Source organism: Bubalus kerabau, chromosome 7, assembly GCF_029407905.1.
Source record: "Bubalus kerabau isolate K-KA32 ecotype Philippines breed swamp buffalo chromosome 7, PCC_UOA_SB_1v2, whole genome shotgun sequence".
Taxonomy (NCBI): Eukaryota; Metazoa; Chordata; class Mammalia; order Artiodactyla; family Bovidae; genus Bubalus; species Bubalus kerabau.
In genome coordinates, this window is record NC_073630.1 from 10,211,035 (window position 1) to 10,232,181 (window position 21,147).

Here is a 21,147-nt window from a genome sequence, read left to right on the forward strand (position 1 = left end):
GCCAAATATCAAAATGAATCCACCACAGGTATACTTACTTATTTTTGAGAAACATTTATCTTCTTTTTTCTTTGGATAACATGGATGTTGAAAGGTATTCGGACTTCTCCAGAAACCCAGCCTGCCTTTCCAGTCTTTGAACTCTAAGGCCTCCTGGTTATCCCAGCCTAAATCTCTCCCTGCTGTGCCACAGCATTTACAGTCATGAGGGACTAATTCCATGCGCTGTCTTACACCCTTTTTATTTTTCTCTCTTTGTCTTTTCCTGCCCAATAATTTAATATTCCCAACCAGACTATAAGCTGCTTGAGGGCAGTGACTGTGTCAGACTTTGTCCTAACAGTGGCCCCCAATGCAGTCCAAAGCACATGGGCCCTCAATTAGCGTCTTTGAATAAACACATTTTCTCTATATAAATTTTGGTTTCTGTGAATTAGATAGCACTGATTTTTCTTCTTTTTTTTAGTGTTTCTTACAGGAACCGACAGAATTCAAGTAAAAGGTTTAAAGAATATGAAAATAACATTTCACTGTCCTGAAAATCTGAATGAAAAAGATCCCATAAGAGCACAGACATGTTTCAGTGTCCTCTACCTCCCTAAATATTCTACAATGGAAAGAGTAGAAGAAGCACTCCAAGCAGCCATCAACAACAAGAGAGGATTTGGCTGACCTACCTCATACTCTTTACCCCTTTTGGGAAATACTTTCAGAAATAAAATTAACTTAAAATTAACATAAAAATCTTGCTGACTCTTCACTGTGTTTACTTGCTTTTTTAGAATTCCTATTTTTGCTTGTAAAATGTATTGGCAACGATATAGATTAGGCTGTTAAAACAAGTGCATTGAGAAACAATGCATTGAGACAGCAGGGTTTTTTCTCATGTCTGGGTAGTTTGTCCAGGGCTTAAGTGATTCTTCTCCCTCTTAAACTGCTCTAGTTACCTAGATGACTTTCTTTTTGCAAATTTCAATGGAAACTTGCACATTTCTATCTTAAATATATTTATCGCATTTGAAACTATTGACTCCTTTCTCCTCAAAACTCTTAATGAACTGCTAGGCTTTCTTTTTCGTGGCTGCTTTCCCATTTCTTTTGCATGCTTCTCTTACACTTCCTGACCTTGAGTGCTCGTTTAGTCATCTTTTCTCATTCTACACATATTCCTTCTTGTTGCTGTGGCATAGTTACTATGTCCATGCTGATGATACCCAGATCTCTCTCTGTCCGACAGGAACTGACAATACAGCACCACAGCCATTTTTCCTACATGGCCTGTGTTTGCCTGCATACTTCTCAGCTCCTTCATCTCAACATGTTTAAGAATATGATCATCTTTCCTGTATTCAGCAGCTTAAAATGGTACCACTAACACCTCCTTCAACCATCTTCCCTTCCTCCCTCTTACTCACCCCCACATTTAAGAAATACCAGGTTTTGACAATTCTTGTTCTTCATCTTCCCCTAAGCCCACTGCCAGTGCTTTAGTTCAGGCTCTTACCATCTCCTGTCCCATCACTGCAGTCCTCTCTCAGCTGGTCTCCCTGTATCTAGACCAACACTGTCCAGTAGAACTTTCTGTAAGGCTAGAGATCTAGATGGGCTTCCCAGGTGGCGCTAGTGGTAAAGAACCTGCCTGCCAGTGCAGAAGACTATGGAGACACGTGTTTGATCCCTGGGTCGGGAAGATGCCCTAGAGAGGGCATGGCAGCCCACTCCAGTATTCTTGCCTGGAGAATTCTATGGATGAAGGAGCCTGGCCGGCTACAGTCCATAGGGTTGCAAAGAGACACGGCTGAAACCACTTAGCACACATGCAGAAACTTCAGTAGATTTGTACTGTTGAAGATGGACTCCCTGCTGTAGATAAGGTTTAGTTGTTGAATTTTGAAGAGAGAAAACTTTCATTGGTAGTAATGGGAAAAACAGTGTTGAGCTATGCTGTCCAGTAATTTGTAGCTATTTAACTGAGATTTAAAATTCCTTAGTCATTTCAAGTGTTCAGTGTCTACATGTGACTGGTGGCTACTGTATTAGTGCAAATGTGAGCACTTGCCACTTTAGGAGTCCATAACACACAAAACCCCTGCAAATTTCCATGTTCTTTTTTCTTTTTCTAGGAAGTGTTTATCAGCTGCATACAGCAAAACAATTTTAAAATCAAGCAATAATGTTCATTAACACGGTTATTCTAGTTTGAAAATCCAACCTGATGTGCCTCCTGGTCCACCACAGCCTTGCATATGCAGTGTACCATGTTCTAGTCACTTGTGACTAGCTCTGTTTCCTCAACAGGCCACAGTCCTATGTTTGTATGGTTTTCTTCTGCTTGGAACCCTTGTCTCATCCCACCTCTACCCCTGCTGCTTCCTCACCTCCTGTCTTCAGTTCTCCTTCCCTCTCTGCATGGGTTATTCCATTTGTCAGGATTCACTATAGCTATCATGGCTGTCCAGTACATGCCATGAGAGTGAATTAAGCATGTGGGATATGGCTATCTAGCTCAATGTCCCAACTAGCCTTGCAGTGTCCTGAGAGCTTACCTGCCAGTGAGTTGGCTGAGAGTGCCACCTAGTGGCTTGTGCGGAAAACAGCAGCCACTTATAAATGGAGAATTTCAGTAAGCTGGGCAAAACTTAGAAAAGGGAATAGGACTTTCCCTCCATAAGTACACATAGTAGTGAGAATCTACTATGGCTTGTGGCTGTAACAGGTAATTTTGTATTTCCTGCCTCATTTAAAACTCTACCAGGCCTGAAAGTTGGTATCATTTCCATGTCACAGATGGGCAGGATCTGAAGTTCAGAGAGGCTTCCTTAAAAGCCCACTCTGCAGGAATGGAAGAAAATGAAAAGGTAAAGTAGGTCACGACAAGTCCTTTCTTGTTCCCTCAGGGTGGAAAATCCCCACTTACAAAGTTGGTGGCAAGGAGCTTATTCATAGGTCTTAAAGATGATCCCTGTCAGTGATGCAGTGAGGACAGCAGGGAACATAGTCTTGCTAAGAGGCTCTGAGGAGGCAAGAAGTCCTGCCATTGTGAAGTCAGCTCATTATTGGGGCTGTGGGTGGGAATGAGTGGGGAAGAGTTCCAATTAGTGAAAGAATCAGGCAGTATTTCCATGATGGGTTTACAGTGCAACAATATACTTAGGAGAAAAGAAAGGTCATCAGGCTTGACTAAGAATTAGAGTCCAAGCATTTTGATATCTCATTCTATTTTTCCTGAAAATAGAAAGGATGAGTTTGCACAAAATAAAGCAGTACTATTACAGTGATTCAGAAGACAGACCAAAACTGCATTCCCGAGTGGTTTCAACTTGTTATTGTCCATTACTCTGGGTAAACCACTTAACCTGTGTGCTTTTGTTTCCTCATCTAAAATTGTTATATTACCCACCTACCCCTTAGATTATGAGATTTTATATGTGTAATATGTTTAGAATTGTACCTAGTGTATAGTTTGTACTACACAAATGACTGCTAAATAAATACTAGTGAAAGGATGGCGTTCATACTGTAGTCCCCCAGGGCTTTGCTACTCAGTTCCCTCTAATACGGTAAAATGCTTAGTTTGAAAAAGCTAAAATTGACTGTTTAGAATACAGTGCTTGTTTTCTCAGAATTGTTTCATTTACATTGACCACAGTGAAATTTAGAGCAAATTAAGAGTAAAACCACTTCCAGAAGGGATGGGTCCCTCATTCAGTTTCTGCGTTATTTGTACATTGCCAGAAGAGTAATTTTTAAAACAAGAGTACTAGAGTATATACGTTGAAGTTATGCAACAGAAAACACATGTAAACTCATTTTAATTTTCTTTTGAAGGAGAAGAATCACTATCTAAAGTTTCTGTTAAACTGCTTTAAGAGTCTATTTAGAATCAATTAAAGTATATTCAGTTCTTAGGTTTCTTTGGGGTAACTACTGAAACATGTTGCATCTCTGAAATAGTTACTAATCAGCCTTGTTTAAAGTTCTGGAAAGTCAGGAACTATTAAAATGTCAAATGCTCATGTTCTTAGTATCGCTAAATAGGTCCATGGCAGGAAAAGGAACTGAAATGTGAGGCATAACATTAAACTCTAGGACATAATCAGCTATTTTCAAGTCTTTCAACCCCATCTCTACCCCCAGAAGCACATATTTTCCTGGGAAATTTTTCTACTTTGGGTTAGTTAAGTGTCTCTCTAAACATAGCCTATAGTTTGAAATTCAGAATATTTTACATTTCCCCTTTCTTAGAATCATACTCTTGTGACCAAAGGAGGGGGAAAAAACACAAAACTGCAAATTGCTTTATGGCAAGTGTCAATATCTTTTTATTTATTATTTTATTAAAATTAATGTAAGCATTTGATGCCAAAGAAATGGTGATTTTAAAAACTCAGAATTTTGGCAAGTCCATGAAATTTCCATTTTATTATAGTTTTATATCACATTAGTTCAAATGCATTTCTCTACAACTACTCCAACATAGCTCCTTCGGAATTATTTTAGTCATTGTTAACATGTGACATTACCAAAGCTGTTGAATCTAAAATAAACATAAAATTTCAAAATAGTAATTTTTAATTATGAATGGGATAAGCCATCAAGTGATGGTTGGGGCTGTTAATTTCCAACAAGACACTTTGTATTGTTCCTTTTGATACTCCAGGTATAAATGAGAACCTTCAAAAAACAAGGGCAGAACCAAAGTACAATAAAGACACCTCTGCAGCTTAAGCCTCTCATAGACCTAGACCCCTGACAGAAAGCTAGGCAAAGCATCTTTCCTGCAAATTAAACGGGTTTCCAGTATTCCCATGTAGACGAGCCTTCAGAGACAGGCACTCAAGCGTATCTTTAGGATATACCATCTTGGCTCTGGCTGCGTTAATTATGCCTGAAGAGTTTAATACCCATCCAAGTCCAAAGGTGGAAGAACACATAAACAGGTATGGTAATCGGCAAGAGCAGACTGTAAAAGCACAGACTGGTGGTGCGAGTGCAGCCTTGAGGGAAGTCTTCTTCCACAGAGGCTGAGTAAAAAAGTCCTGCTAAAGATACCAGTGGAATCAGGACAGTCAGCGTAGGAAGAGACAGAAACATTCTTCTCTTCCACTTAATACCCGCCACTCTGACTTTTTAAAAAGTAGGTGGTATTTAGAATATTTAGTTGTGTGTGTTGTTTTTAAGTATGATCTAATGCTGCTCCACTTCTTCTTGCTTCTTATTTTGATGTGTCATCCTAGCTGCCTGTGGTATCATATTAGGAATCCCATCAATAATTGGATAGGCTATTCCTAACTCTTCATTAATCAATTCATTTGTCGATGCTTCATATCTGAGGGGGAAAGAAAACCAAAATGAATCATGGGAAACAAAATGCTTGGAAGAGCTTGATGTTCAATAAACAGTAACATTTATCCAATTCTAAACATGGAGTTAATCCAAGAAAAGCAGAATTAGACTGCTTTTCATTTTAAAAGCAGTAATAGCCAATTGAACTATTTCTCTTAGAAAATAAACCTCTTGTTTCCATTTTAGTCAGTTTCTCTCATTTTTTTTTTCACTTTATCCTCAAGCTATGCCTTAATTTTTTTAAATACCAGTCAGAAAAGATCTCGCCCTTTTCATCCAAATAGTCCTTCATTACTCTTTTCAACCCCAAACAATCCCCATTAATCTACTACTGGAACAGACACTAGAGGAAATTTCAACTTCTTCCTTTTACATGCTTAACAGAGCAGCCTTATTGACCCATTAAAAAGGAAACCACTGAAAAATCAAAATACACAAGTCTGAGAAAGAGAGGGCAAAAATGAGGAAACTTCAGAATGTTACGTCTGCGAATGTGCTATTTACAAAATTAGCCAAAAAGCAGATCAAGTGGTAATTTCAAGGTTTAAGAAAACTGAATGAGCAATATGTTCATTATGAAAAATATTCAGAAAGAGAAGTGAAAAAGATGAAAATAAAGATTACTAGCAATCTACCACCCAAAGACTCCTATTGATAACATTTCGGTGTTTACTAGTGTTGTGAATGTTCAGTTTTAGTAGCCTGAGACAGTAGGGCTGTTTACCCTCAAGACTCTGGGTTAAAGGTTAAGAAGGCCTTAAAAACAAAACAAAAACACAACTAGTTGAGAACTAAAAGCCAAAGTGCAGCACACGTCGTTTACATGCTTAAGATCGTACATGGCATTTTCCCAAGAATCTGGAGGCTACTACATTTTTCATCATCTTGGCTTAAAAATCTGAATGCCTTGGGTTTCCAATAGTTCATAAACTTGGCTCTACGTGAGAAACACTAGCGGTCCTGTTAAGAAAAGACACAATTGCTCAGGCCCCGCCTCCAGGCCTCCCGATTCGCCCCGCCCTGGGTGGTGCCTGGAAATCTGCTAGCAACGCAGGAGACAGGACATACGAGTTCGAGCCCTCGGTGGGGAAGATCCCCTGGAGGAGGAAATGGTAGCCCACTCCGCTCTTCCTGACTGGAAAATTCCGTAGGCAGACGAGCGTGGTGGGCTCCAGTCCAAAGGGTCGCAGAGTCGGACACGACTGAACACAGCAGCAGCAACTGGCGATTCTAATGCGAAGCCAGTGAGTGACTAATCTATATGCGCCTCACCCAAGCCTGCGAGTCGGCGGTTGGCTTCAGAGGCCTCGGTCTCTGGTCTCCTGTCTCCCTTCCCCCCGCAGAGGGAAGATTTGGGAACTGGCGGCCCAGGTCCAAAAAATGGCAGCCAAGACTACCCAGAGTCACCTAAAAGACTCCTCAATGGCTGTAAACGGCCATGCGGTCTATCTGCCCACTCCCCTCGACTGAGGCCACGAAGGAAAACCCGCAGCGGACGAATCTCACCTGAGCGGCTTCTTGGAGAGCGGACACACCAGGAACTCCAGCAAGGCCTGGTCGAAGGCGCGGGGCGGTTTCTCCGTCCTATCGCTCTTGTCCGCGGACTGCCGCGAGCTGCACGCGTGCAGACACCTCAGGGCGACCGCGGACGGCGGCGCGCGTGTCCCTCGCAGCGCTGACGCGAGCCGGGCGCACACTCCACTCAGCATGGTCTGGCAGCTGCGACCGAGCTTCTGCACGTCCTCGGCCACCCGGGCAGCTCTAATCGACACCGGTGAATCCACCCCCACCGGCCTGGCCCCGCCCCCCGGTGCTCTGGAAACGCTGTCCCCGACAGGTGGAGACGAGCGCTTTGGTTCCGAGGCCGCGACAGCTTTTTCCCACGACACCGCTTGGTAGTTGACAGGCTCCCGAGACTCTTGGAGCTGTTCCTGTGCGTTTGCAAATTAGAAAGAAAACCAATGCTTAAGTGGGGGTGACTTGAGTTTTCACCGGAGCCTGTCACAGAGTTGCCAAGAAGCAAGTGGCCGGACCTCAAAGTCACACAGTGACTCTTGGACCTACGCGGTTATCACCAAAATGAGGTTTCAAGCACACTGTCATATTGGGTATGTTAAAAAACATTACTTTGTTTTTATGTAAATCTTTACCAAGGTTCCTATAACCTTTTTTTTTAATTCTTTCATTAAAAAAAAAAAGAATCTGAAAAGATTGGCTTAGTCCTTTTAACCTCTAAGATGTCCAGATTCTTACCCTGGGGAACTCACCCTGAACTCAGTGGATTAACAGTAGCGCAACTGATCTGCTTCTATAAATGAGCTTGGAAACTTCCAGAAGTCTACGTAACTGCGTCTGTTAGTTAAATGAGTGAACCATTCAATGGATTTTTCACCCCATGTCGGCTTCTTAGTCTCCAAGAAAATGACGCAGATTTGATCTGTTTCTTATAGTGTAGTAGATAAGTTCTTGGGCTCTGGGGTTCATAGTTTACTAGTTGTATGACTCCAGCAAATGCCCTAAGTCCTGCTTCCGTATTTGTATAATAAGATTAATAATTGTACATGCTTCACTTACCTAATTTAATCCCCATGTGCAAATGCATGCAAAGAGCATTTAGAAAATTAATTTTTGCCTGGGACAAATTAATTCTCAATGTTATCTACAATTATTTTTATTTTTCTCTATTCTTCCTAGTGCAGTGTACTAGGAGATTCTTCGTTACTCATCATTCTTTTCCCTCTTTTTTGGTAAATATTTAACCTTTTCTCATGTCATTGGGCTTTACCAAGTCACACTTGGAGTTCCTCAGAGGTAGAGGTGGGAGTGAGGAATATATAGACACAAATACAAGATTATATTTTCAAATTTCTCTTCTCTCAGCAATGTAAAAGTGAAGAAACTTTTATTTGCTTTTTCGCTCTTATTTTTGAAAATTCTTTACATTATTTGATACTCTTTGTTCACTAATGCTCAAAAGACTTCAACCTAGGCAGTTGTCAGGTATGTAGCCTTGCTGCTGCTGCTGCTGCTAAGTCGCTTCAGTCGTGTCTGACTCTGTGCAACCCCATGGACAGCAGCCCACCAGGCTCCCCCTTCCCTGGGATTCTCCAGGCAAGAACACTAGAGTGGGTTGCCATTTCCTTCTCCAATGCATGAAAGTGAAAAGTGAAAGTGAAGTCGCTCAGTCGTGTCCGACCCTCAGCGACCCCATGGACTGTAGCCCACCAGGCTCCTCCATCCATGGGATTTTCCAGGCAAGAGTACTGGAGTGGGGTGCCATTGCCTTCTATGTAGCCTTAAGAGGGCCTATTGTAAAGTCCCTATGTTACCGTCCCATTATTTCCTACTAGGGCAGTAGTAGGAATTAATTTTTCAGGTGTAGTTAGTTGATACCTAGGGAAGGAGTGAACTGTAGATAGGAGGGTGAGATATGGGGACACAGAGGTTGACTTCTGCCAGCACTGAATGATCTCAGGCCTGGCTGTGCTAGCCAGAACCTTGACCCCTGTTGGGTAGGGCCAGGCACCCATGCTTACAACAAGCTTCATTAGCTTCAATGCATCTCACATGGCTGATAGATTCTCATCAACTGGGTTTTCTAACAACTCGATGCACATGAGTTTGGGTGAACTCTGGGAGTTGGTGATGGACAGGGAGGCCTGGCCAGTGGCACCCCACTCCAGTATTCTTGCCTGGAGAATCCCATGGATGGAGGAGCCTGGTAGGCTACAGTCCATGGGGTCGCTAAGTGTTGGACATGACTGAGCAACTTCACTTTAATTTTTCACTTTCATGCATTGGAGAAGGAAATGGCAACCCACTCCAGTATTCTTGCCTGGAGAATCCCAGGGACAGAGGAGCCTGTTGGGCTGCCATCTAAGGGGTCGCACAGAGTCGGACACGACTGATGTGACTTAGCAGCAGCAGGGAGGCCTGGCGTGCTGCGATTCATGGGGTCGCAAAGAGTCGGACACGACTGAGCAACTGAGCTGAACTGAACCAGTTATAAGTTAGTTTCAGTTTTCATCCACATAGAAGGTTTAAAGCAGATCAGTTTAATTTACATTAGTATTGGAAAAATGGAGAGTGACAGCAAAATATTGAAAATGTCTTCAAATTTGGAAGACTCCAAATCAACATCCAGTATTTAAAGAGCATCTGAGTGTGTAAAGCATTAGTCCAAACCATGTAACTATTAAGTTGTAAAATTTCCCTAAATAGCCCTTGATAATTAACTCATTTCTCTAACTCATTTCTGCATGTAGTATACAAAGCTGAAAACAGGTGACAGTATAGAATTGTAAAGTCATTGATGCTTTTTCCTGCTAGTGTGGCTATGATCATTCCTGTCAATGAGATCTGGACTCAGGTACCATATTAGCTATGTGACCTTGGGAAATTCCCTGCCTCAATCTTAGCCTCTGTAAACTAGTATAATAATACTACTTACCTTATTAGAGTTGTTGAGGGGATTAAATAGAGCAATATTAATACAAGGAAAGCAGTTAGCGCAGGGGCTAGCACGGAGTACACATTTTAAAAATATTTATTTATTCATTTGTTTGCTTTTGGCCGTGTCGTGTCTTCGTTGCTGTGTGAGCTGTTCTCTAGTTGTGGCGAGTGGGGGCTACTCTCTGGTTGGGGTACTCAGGGCTCTCATTGCGGTGGCTTCTCTTGTGGAGCACGGGCCCTAGGGCATGCGGGCTTCAGTAGCTGCGGCTCCCGGGCTCTAGAGCCCAGGCTCAGTAGATGTGGTGCACACACTTAGTTGCTCCGCAGCGGGGGATCTTCCTGGGTCAGGGATCAAACCCATGGGCAGATAGATTCTTTACCACTGAGCTACCAGAGAAGCCCCAGAGTACACATTTAAAGAATGTTACCAGAGCAGCATAATCTCCTATTGTGAGGAAGCTGGAGAAAATTCTGATGAAAAAGGAAAGTATCAGGTACCACTGGGAATCCAAATTTATACTTTACAATATGGATAATATTGAAACACAACTCTTGGGTTATCATATATATTAAGGGAGTTAGAAAACATAGGCAGAGGTGAGGCTAGAGTATATATTTTAGTAAAGTCCCATAAATGCCAAATTTGGGGCATTGATATTTGGGAATCTCTGATTCAGAGAGAGAGAGAAGTTAAAATCACTTTTCCACTAGATGGCATCAATCAATATTTGAACTAACATTTGTTCCCGCTTATACTTTTATTTCTGTGATTACAAATTTGTCTTTATTTTGCCAGTTGTTTCCTAAATTTGAAGACATGTATTTAGGCATAAAGGGTCGGACATGACTGAGCGACTGAACAACAACAAAAATTTTAGGAACAAAAGTCACAAAAATTTTATTAGTAAGTTACAATTGTAATGAGTTCATTAAAATCAAAGGTCTGACAGATAAATGTACAAAAAGTATGAAAAAAATCACAATTGAGAAAAACAGTTGATCAATAAACACATAATTATTCATCCTCAGTAGTAATGTAAGTTTCAAACATCAAAGAAGTTTCCATTTCTCACCTATAAAATTATAAATATTTTAGAAATGTAATTAATATTTGCCTTTCAATTATTAATTTATTGAGTGCCCACTATGTAGCAGATACTGTCAGAGTTCTCCAGAGAAACAGAAATTGATTCTGTTGTGTGTGTATATGTGTGTGTATGTGTGTGTGTGTACAGGGAAGAGATTATTATGAGGAATTGGCTCACATGATTATGGAAACTGAGAGGCCCAGGAAAGCCAGTGGTGAAATCCAATCTAAATCCCTGAAGGCTTGAGGGCCAGAGGAATGGATGGTGTAAATCCTAGTCCAAGGGCAGGAGAAGACAGATGTTTGAGCTCAAGCAGCCAGGTGGGAAGCAAAAGGCAGGAAAGCCTCCTTCCTCCTTCTTTTTGTTCTATTCAGACCTTCATGGATTGAATGATGCCCATCCACATTGCAGTGAGCTATCTATTTTCCTGAGTCTACTGATGCAAATGCTAATCTCATCTGTACCTCACAGACATACCCAGAAATAATGTCTAACCTGGACAACCCTTGACCCAGTCAAGTTGACACAAAAAGTTAATATCAGACTGCTCTAGAGGCTGGAGCTATCCTCTGCATACACTGTAATACAGTTTTTGAAAATAAAAACTCATCACAATACCAAAATGATTATTAAGTATAAGTGAAAAAAGAAGGATACTAATTTTATTCATGAGAACAATTATTTTTTATTGTTTTATTTTAACACCAGAAACATTATGTATTGGCGTTTAGCTGATTAACAATGTTGTGATAGTTTCAGGTGAACAGTGAAGGGCCTCAGCCATACATATGCATGTATCCATTCTCCCACAAACCCTGCTCCCATCCAGGCTGGAACATAACATTGAGCAGAGGTCCATGTGTTATGCAGTAGGTTTTTGCTGGATATCCATTTTAAATATAGCAATGTATACATAACCTTCCCAAAGTGCCCCCACCCCGGCAACCATGAATGTGTTTTCTAAGTCTGTGAGTCTCTTTCTGTTAGTACAATTATTTTTTTTAACCAAGAGTTTAGGGATAGAAAGAAAGAATAAAAATCAATTATTGATTGTCATTAGGTTGTTGGGATATTAGTGAATTGTTCTTTCATTGTTTTTCTCTTTTAAATTGTTTCTTTAATAAAGTAGTTTTAAACTATAAACATTACCATTTAATATTTGAGGTTAATCATTGATAGATGTGTATCTTATTTCAAAACTATTGATTCAGTCAATGAATATTTATTAAGCACTTTCTGTATTCTCAGTATTATAATAGGAGGTAAAAGAAGAGGCATAAAAATATGAAAGATATGATCCAAATTATGGACTTAAAAAGTTCATGATCTTAAGGGCAGTATATTGCATAGGATAAAGTTAACTAAAAAACCTGGTTTATACATGATGCATTTTTATGTATTTATTCAGCATTTGTTGAATTTGTATTGTGCATCAGGTACACAAAGAAGGGAGTGATACCTGTGCCTGATGGAAGGGCTGAGGGCGTATCAGTAAAGTATGGGTTTTATAGACTATCAAATTACGTACTTAGGTCTCAGGAGACACCCATTTTAGCCCCTTTTATAATCTCTCTTAATCCATGAAAACAGATTTTAATTTTGCAGTGAGGATATAGATGGTTACTGGCAGGGATGAGTATGATCAGCTTCCATGTTTTCTCAGTAGTAAAGAATCCACCTGCCAATGCAGCACATGCAAGTTTGATTCCTGGGTTGGAAAGATCCCCTGGAGGAGGGCATGACAACCTATTCTAGTATTCTTGCCTGGGAAATTCCATGGACAGAGGACCCTTGTGGGCTGTAGTTCATTGGGTCTCAAGAGTTGGGTACAACTTACAACTGAAAGTTGTACCTAGCCTAGAGGAGCTATCCCATGTTGAAGGTCAGGAAGGGCGGTGGTGAGGAGATACCCCTCATCCAAGGTAAGGAGCAATGGCTGCGCTTTGCTGGAGCAGCCGTGAAGAGATACCCCACATCCAAGGTAAGAGAAACCCAAGTAAGACGGTAGGTGTTGCAAGAGGGCATCAGAGGGCAAACACACTGAAACCATACTCACAGAAAACTAGTCAATCTAATCACACTAGGACCACAGCCTTGTCTAACTCAATGAAACTAAGCCATGCCCGTGGGGCAACCCAAGCTGGGTGGGTCAAGGTGGAGAGATCTGACAGAATGTGGTCCACTGGAGAAGGGAATGGCAAACCACTTCAGTATTCTTGCCTTGAGAACCCCATGAACAGTATGAAAAGGCAAAATGATAGGATACTGAAAGAGGAACTCCCCAGGTCAGTAGGTGCCCAATATGCTACTGGAGATCAGTGGAGAAATAACTCCAGAAAGAATGAAGGGATGGAGCCAAAGCAAAAAGAATACCCAGCTGTGGATGTGACTGGTGATAGAAGCAACGTCTAATGCTGTAAAGAGCAATATTGCATAGGAACCTGGAATGTCAGGTCCATGAATCAAGGCAAATTGGAAGTGGTCAAAGAAGAGATGGCAAGAGTGAATGTCGACGTTCTAGGAATCAGCGAACTGAAATGGACTGGAATGGGTGAATTTAACTCAGATGACCATTATATCTACTACTGCGGGCAGGAATCCCTCAGAAGAAATGCAGTAGCCATCATGGTCAACAAAAGAGTCCGAAATGCAGTACTTGGATGCAATCTCAAAAACGACAGAATGATCTCTGTTCGTTTCCAAGGCAAACCATTCAATATCACAGTAATCCAAGTCTATGCCCCAACCAGTAACGCTGAAGAAGCTGAAGTTGAACGGTTCTATGAAGACCTACAAGACCTTTTAGAACTAATACCCAAAAACAATGTCCTCTTCATTATAGTGGACTGGAATGCAAAAGTAGGAAGTCAAGAAACACCTGGAGTAACAGGCAAATTTGGCCTTGGAATATGGAATGAAGCAGGGCAAAGACTAATAGAGTTTTGCCAAGAAAATGCACTGCTCATAACAAACACCCTCTTCCAACAACATAAGAGAAGACTCTACATATGAACATCACCAGATGGTCAACACCGAAATCAGATTGATTATATTCTTTGCAGCCAAAGATGGAGAAGCTCTATACAGTCAGCAAAAACAAGACCAGGAGCTGACTGTGGCTCAGACCATGAACTCCTTATTGCCAAATTCAGACTTAAATTGAAGAAAGTAGGGAAAACCACTAGACCAGGTATGACCTAAATCAAATCCCTTATGATTATACAGTGGAAGTGAGAAATAGATTTAAGAGCCTAGATCTGATAGATAGAGTGCCTGATGAACTATGGAATGAGGTTCGTGACATTGTACAGGAGACAGGGATCAAGACCATCCCCATGGAAAAGAAATGCAAAAAAGCAAAATGGCTGTCTGTCTGGGGAGGCCTTACAAATAGCTGTGAAAAGAAGAGAAGCGAAAAGCAAAGGAGAAAAGGAAAGTTATAAACATCTGAATGCAGTGTTCGAAAGAATAGCAAGAAGAGATAAGAAAGCCTTCTTCAGCGATCAATGCAAAGAAATAGAGGAAAACAACAGAATGGGAAAGACTAGAGATCTCTTCAAGAAAATTAGAGATACCAAAGGAACATTTCATGCAAAGATGGGCTCGATAAAGGACAGAAATGGTATGGACCTAACAGAAGCAGAAGATATTAAGAAGAGATGGCAAGAATACACAGAAGAACTGTACAAAAAAGATCTTCACGACCCAGATAATCACGATGGTGTGATCACTCACCTAGAGCCAGACATCCTGGAATGTGAAGTCAAGTGGGCCTTAGAAAGCATCACTACGAACAAAGTTAGTGGAGGTGATGGAATTCCAGTTGAGCTATTCCAAATCCTGAAAGATGATGCTGTGAAAGTGCTGCACTCAATATGCCAGCAAATTTGGAAAACTCAGCAGTGGCCACAGGACTGGAAAAGGTCAGTTTTCATTCCAATCCCAAAGAAAGGCAATGCCAAAGAATGCTCAAACTACCACAGAATTGCACTCATCTCACACGCTAGTAAAGTAATGCTCAAAATTCTCCAAGCCAGGCTTCAGCAATATGTGAACCATGAACTTCCTGATGTTCAAGCTGGTTTTAGAAAAGGCAGAGGAACCAGAGATCAAATTGCCAACATCCGCTGGATCATGGCAAAAGCAAGAGAGTTCCAGAAAAACATCTATTTCTGCTTTATTGACTATGCCAAAGCCTTTGACTGTGTGGATCACAATCAACTGTGGAAAATTCTGAAAGAGATGGGAATACCAGACCACCTGATCTGCCTCTTGAGAAATTTGTATGCAGGTCAGGAAGCAACAGTTAGAACTGGACATGGAACAACAGACTGGTTCCAAATAGGAAAAGGAGTACGTCAAGGCTGTATATTGTCACCCTGTTTATTTAACTTATATGCAGAGTACATCATGAGAAATGCTGGACTGGAAGAAACACAAGCTGGAATCAAGATTGCCAGGAGAAAAAGCAATAACCTCAGATATGCAGATGACACCACCCTTATGGCAGAAAGTGAAGAGGAACTCAAAAGCCTCTTGATGAAAGTGAAAGTGGAGAGTGAAAAAGTTGGCTTAAAGCTCAACATTCAGAAAACGAAGATCATGGAATCCAGTCCCATCAGTTCATGGGAAATAGATGGGGAAACAGTGGAAACAGTGTCAGACTTTATTTTTCTGGGCTCCAAAATCACTGCAGATGGTGACTGCAGCCATGAAATTAAAAGACGCTTACTCCTTGGAAGGAAAGTTATGACCAACCTAGATAGCATATTCAAAAGCAGAGAGATTACTTTGCCAACAAAGGTTCGTCTAGTCAAGGCTATGGTTTTTCCTGTGGTCATGTATGGATGTGAGAGTTGGACTGTGAAGAAGGCTGAGCGCTGAAGAATTGATGCTTTTGAATTGTGGTGTTGGAGAAGACTCTTGAGAGTCCCTTGGAGTGCAAGGAGATCCAACCAGTCCATTCTGAAGGAGATCAGCCCTGGGATTTTTGGAGGGAATGATGCTGAAGCTGAAACTCCAGTACTTTGGCCACCTCATGTGAAGAGTTGACTCATTGGAAAAGACTCTGATGCTGGGAGGGATTGGTGGCAGGAGCAGAAGGGGACGACAGAGGATGAGATGGCTGGATGGCATCACTGACTCGATGGACATGAGTCTGAGTGAACTCTGGGAGTTGGTGATGGACAGGGAGGCCTGGCGTGCTGCAATTCATGGGGTCGCAAAGGGGCAGACACGACTGAGTGACTGATCTGATCTGATCTGATCTACAACTGAATAACAACAACAACAACCATCAAGACTATACAGCAACTCAGATAAGAATGAATGATATGGATTTGAGTTGATATTGAGGAAAGTGAAGTTGCTCAGTATGTCTGACTCTTTGAGACCCCATGGACTGTAGCGTGCCAGGCTCCTCCATCCATGGAATTTTCCAGGGAAGGATATTGGAGTGGGTTGCCATTTCCTTCTCCAGGGGATTTTACCCTGCCAGGGATTAAACCCTGGTCTCCTGCACTGCAGGCAGACTCTTTACTGTCTGAGCCACCAGGGATATTGAAGGGCTACATGTTAAAATACATTTTTAACAGCTTCTATATATAAGCATCAGATTTCAAAACTGATTACAAAAATGTCCAGATTTGATCTTCACCTTAAAAGTTCAGCATAAGGGGAGGGGGAAAAAAAAAAAAGTTCAGCATAAGTAGGGAATGCAAACATGTGAAAAGCAGAATAGTATTTCTTAAACTCTCAACAGGACTATTTTGTTCTTTAAAATATTTTTTATACATATTTTGAAATATTTAAAAAATAAGAGGTCATTAAAACAAATGTATCAAAGAGAAAGTGACCAGATAAGCAATTCCTCATAATAATTTATCTACTTAGAATAAAGGAAGTCAAGGAAAAATGGCAGAAAGTTCTTTCCAACTTGGCTTTAAATAGGAATAGTGGTAGTGCCCATCTGTGCTGGGTACTTGGGCCCTCCCTACCTCCATTTCACCCTCCTAGTTGGAGAAATTGGAAAGCTAAAGGTACATTTTCCAAAAAAATCAAAGTACACTTTCCAGACTCTTGCAACTAGGCTTGTGGGTGTGCCCACACATGAGATTTGAAACAGGCTGAAGCAAGCTGCCTGCAGAAGGGAGTGCTGACAAGTGGGTTGCATGGGCTTTGCATGGGCTGACTCCATGTTTCTCTCTGAACAGATCTCAAATATGAGACAGCTGTGGCAGCAATAGCAGTTGTTGCAGCAGAGTTTTCTGCGCCCCGGATCACAGCTATGAGGGTGTGACCTTAATGCCAAACCTCAGAGCAAGCCCCCTATTTCTGCTCTTCCTGCTCTTCAAATGAATTTATAAGCATGGATTTCACTATTTTAAATTCCTTTATATTGGAAATACCTAGAATAATTTATTTTTCCCATCCTGAATCCTGAGTGATAAACTATGGCAGAGTGTTGATATAAGAATATAACATAATAATATATGTAAATCACTTAGAACAGGACCTGACACTTTGTACTCAATATATGGTAGTTATTAAAATTTTTATCAGGAATGAGTTAAAAATGCAAAGAACAATGTAGGTCAGAGGTTGAAAACTATGGCTTGAGGGCCAAATCGAGCCCACAACTATTTTCGTAAATAAAGAAGTTTTATTAGAACCCAGCTACTATCATTTGTTTACATGTTGTCTGTGGCTGCTTTCATTCTTCAAGGTCACAGTTCCAACAGAAACAATCAACTACAAAGCCTAAAGTATTGACTCTCTGGCCCTTTACAGAAAATATTTGCTTGCCCCTGATCAGAGCTATGAAAAAGAGTGAGGAGTATGAGGATTAGGAAGCATCGTGAAAACTGTCATCCTCTTGACAAGAGCTGTCATGGCTGGGAAAAACCGTTTGGGAAGTTTTCTTTCTGCAAAGGTTCAAAGTAGAGCATTAAGGAGTGGGGAGGATACGGTACATGCAAAATTCTGATTTTATAGATAAAAATTGGAGGGATCAAAGGAGGCAAAACCGATGTCACCCGAGGCCTCAGCAAGTAATTTGGTAGCATTCATAGTATGGACCCTAGCCATTTCCTAAGGTTTGCTTCTGGATCATGCAACCCAACCAGAAGTCTGTGTTACTTCTTTCATACCCAACTGGTCCCTAGTTCTTACAGTTTGTTTCTTCATAAATTCTCTGGCATTCACTCACTTTGATCTTCATAGTCACTGTTTGAATCCATGCCTCAGATATTTTAAAAGTGTGGTTAACTGAATATAGTCCTAAATTCCTTGTTTTTTAATTTTTCTCCTTTAAAATTCAGGTTTAGAAACTTTCTCTGTTTCTTTCTCATTGGCAACTGTGTTAAAATGTTCACAGAAAGAAAAATTATTTATGCTTGACTTACTACTTTTCAAAAGATTCACTGACACATCATTATCGCCCAAAGTCCATAGTTTACCTTAGGATTCACTCTTGGTGTTGTACAGTCTGTGGATCTGGGCAAATGTATAGTGGCATGTACACTTCCCAAGTGGCTCAGTGGTAAAGAATCCGCCTGCCAGTGCAGGAAATGTAGGAGATGTGGGTTTGATCCCTGGATTGGGAAGATCCCTGGAGAAGGAAATGGCAGCCCATTCCAGTATTCTTGCCTAAAAAATCCTGTGAACAGAGGAGCCTGGTGGAATTCAGTCCATGGGGTCACGAAGAGTTGAATGACACTGAGCAGCCGAGCACACAGACACGCATAATGGCGTGTTCACACCACTGTAGTATCGTACAGAGTTTCTCCACTGCCCTAAAATTCCTCTTTGTTCCACCTACTTTTATGTTTGATTTTAAAGTTCTATAGTGTTTTCAATTTTAACTACGTGTCTTAGCTTTTTTATCTTTTCTTTACTCCTTTTCTCCCTCTTGCTGTATACCTCCTCCCCCTCCTCCCACTCCTTTCTTCCCCATTTCCTTCCTGCTGCTGGATACATATGATCCATATCATCTGACAGCACTTTTCAGACTTGAATGTGCATATGAGTCACCTGGGTATCTTGTTAAAATGCAAATCCTGATTCGGTATGACTGAGATCATACTGAATAGGAAGTTTGAAATCCTCATGTCTTAAAAGCTTCCAGATGATGCTACTGACTTTCAGATCACACTTTCAGTAGCAAAAATTTCGAACACTGATTCTCAAACTGGGATGATTTTGGCCTCCAGAGGACACTTGGCAATGTTCTAGAGACATCTTTGTTACAGCTGAGGTGGTGCTACTGGGTAGAGTCCAGGAATGCTGCTAAACATCTTACATCTTATGCATAAGATAGTCCCTCACAACAAAGAATTATCTCAACCTAAAGGTCAATAGTGCTAAGGCCAAGAACCCTGCTCTAGAATGATCTTAAACACTGTAAATACCCGATGTGTATCTTTTATGACTCTAACAGGTTTTCTTGAGAGTTTGTTTTTTGGAGGTGGTGGTAGGGTTAATTGGTAGGAAAAAGCTTTCCAGGTTGCTCCCAGTGAGGCCTTATAGGTTCCCTCTTCTAAGCCAGCTTCTGAAAGGGTTTTTTACATAATATCAAGAAGAATTTTTTTCTTTCAAAAGTCTCCTGCTGCTGCTGCTAAGTTGCTTCAGTTGTGTCCGACTCTGTGCAACCCCACAGATGGCAGCCCACTAGGCTCCTCTGTCCCTGGGATTCTCCAGGCAAGAATACTGGAGTGGGTTGACATTTCCTTCTCCGATGCAGGAAAGTGAAAAGTGAAAGTGAAGTCGCTCAGTCGTGTCTGACTCTTAGTGACCCCATGGACTGCAGCCCACCAGGTTCCTCCGTTCATGGGATTTTCCAGGCAAGAGTACTGGAGTGGGGTGCCATTGCCTTTTCTGATGTACTCTGCATATAAGTTAAATAAATAGGATGACAGTATATAGCCTTGACATATTCCTTTCCCAATTTTGAACCAGTCCATTGTTCCATGTAAGGTTCTAATTGTTACTTCTTGACCTGCATTTAGGTTTCTCAGGAGACAGGTAAGGTGATTTGGTATTCCCATCTCTTTAAGAATTTGCCAGTTTGTTGTGATTCACGCAGTCAAAGGCTTTAGTGTAGTCAATGAAGCAGAAATGGATGTTTTTCTGGAATTCCCTTGCTTTCTCTGTGATCCAAAGGATGTTGGCAGTTTGATCTCTGGTTCCTCTGCCTTTTCTAAATCCAGCTTGAACATCTGGAAGTTCTCATTTTATGTACTGCTCAAGCCTATCTATCTTGAAGGATTTTGAGCATTACCTTGCTAGCATGTGAAGTTAACAGAATTGTATGGAAGCCTGAGTATTCTTTGGCATTGCCTTTCTTTGGGACTGGAATGAAAACTGGCCTTTTCCAGTCCTGTGGCCACTGCTGAGTTTTCCAAATTTGCTGGTGTATTGAGGGCAGCACTTTAACGGCATCATCTTTGCTCTTCCAATTTGTTAGAGTTTTTCATGGTATTAACATGATTTGAAAAGCCTTGTAATCCTAGAAAAGGATGAAGAAAAATTAAGGCAGCAACTTTATAAGCTTGAAATATATGACCTTATATGGCTTTTGCATTATTCATATTTATTGGTGCTTTTTGGAGTCTTAGAAAACAGCTGAAGTGATTCTTAAAATGATAATCAATAGATGTTTTACGCTATGTGTGTTTCCTGAGAATCTTCAGATTGTATAAATCAAATAGTCAATGATGTAAATAGTAATGAACCTTAAAAGAAGCCTTTGCCTGTATTTAGGTGAGCAAGATGGGAACTGGCTCTAAGAATCTTCACTCTGACTATAGGAAGCTATGTTTTCCATGGTTGAAGAGATTTGGGAATTATTTGACTCTCCAGCAACACAGCCCACACGAAAGACTTATTGCCTATGAAAAATATGATGATTTTACTAGAATCATGATTAAATGAAAATAAAAGTATTTTTATGTAAACTATGGTCACAATTCCAAGTTTTTGAAAGCCTGCTTTTCCTGGTTTTCTCACCTGTCAGGCATCTCTGGATGACTCATAGCCCAACATTGAACTTCCCACCAGACACTTATCATGTGGCCTGCCAGCGCCCGGGGCACACACAGCCTTGGGATTCATTCTGCTCTGGTTTCTTCTTGCTTTCTTTCCACATTTTAAAACAGTGTTTAGACTTGTCTCTGAGGATATTTTCTTTTAATGTAACGGACTCATCGAAACATAATTTACTCACCAACTTATATTAATAGAATTCATAAACTGAAAAATGTTA

The 21,147-nt window shown here is 41.0% G+C and overlaps 3 protein-coding genes across 8 annotated transcripts in view; 1 reads left to right on the forward strand and 2 right to left on the reverse strand.

Annotated features, from left to right (window-relative positions):
* Window positions 1-744, forward strand: part of HERC5 (HECT and RLD domain containing E3 ubiquitin protein ligase 5) — a 46,548-nt gene extending 45,804 nt beyond the window's left edge. For 5 of the 6 annotated variants that reach the window (XM_055587598.1, XM_055587601.1, XM_055587600.1 and 2 more), the window contains one exon: window positions 467-744. In XM_055587598.1, the coding sequence (XP_055443573.1) occupies window positions 467-672 (206 nt within the window). In that variant the 3' untranslated portion in view covers window positions 673-744. The remainder of the gene's footprint in view (window positions 1-466) is intronic. The other variant, XR_008716722.1, reaches the window with a different exon arrangement.
* A 3,562-nt stretch (window positions 745-4,306) lies between these two features.
* On the reverse strand, window positions 4,307-5,094 carry PIGY (phosphatidylinositol glycan anchor biosynthesis class Y). Its single transcript, XM_055587607.1, has one exon. The coding sequence runs from the start codon at window positions 5,092-5,094 to the stop codon at window positions 4,879-4,881; it is 216 nt and encodes a 71-aa protein (XP_055443582.1). The 3' UTR covers window positions 4,307-4,878.
* Window positions 5,095-5,187: 93 nt separating this feature from the next.
* On the reverse strand, window positions 5,188-7,161 carry PYURF (PIGY upstream open reading frame). Its single transcript, XM_055587606.1, has 2 exons — window positions 6,853-7,161; window positions 5,188-5,329 (listed from the first exon to the last, which is right to left on the reverse strand). Exons 1-2 carry the CDS (start codon window positions 7,053-7,055, stop codon window positions 5,188-5,190), a joined length of 345 nt encoding a protein of 114 aa, XP_055443581.1. The 5' UTR covers window positions 7,056-7,161.
* Between the last annotated feature and the right edge of the window lie 13,986 nt (window positions 7,162-21,147).

What these genes read in the sequence shown, in the direction of transcription:
- PYURF (XM_055587606.1), bottom strand. Translation starts at nt 7,055, where the DNA reads ATGCTGAGTGGAGTGTGCGCCCGGCTCGCGTCAGCGCTGCGAGGGACA. An exon ending in CTCTCCAAGAAGCCGCTCAG is followed by an intron (nt 5,330 to 6,852) that starts GTGAGATTCGTC and finishes TTTCCCCCTCAG; the next exon opens with ATATGAAGCATCGACAAATG.
- PIGY (XM_055587607.1), bottom strand. Translation starts at nt 5,094, where the DNA reads ATGTTTCTGTCTCTTCCTACGCTGACTGTCCTGATTCCACTGGTATCT.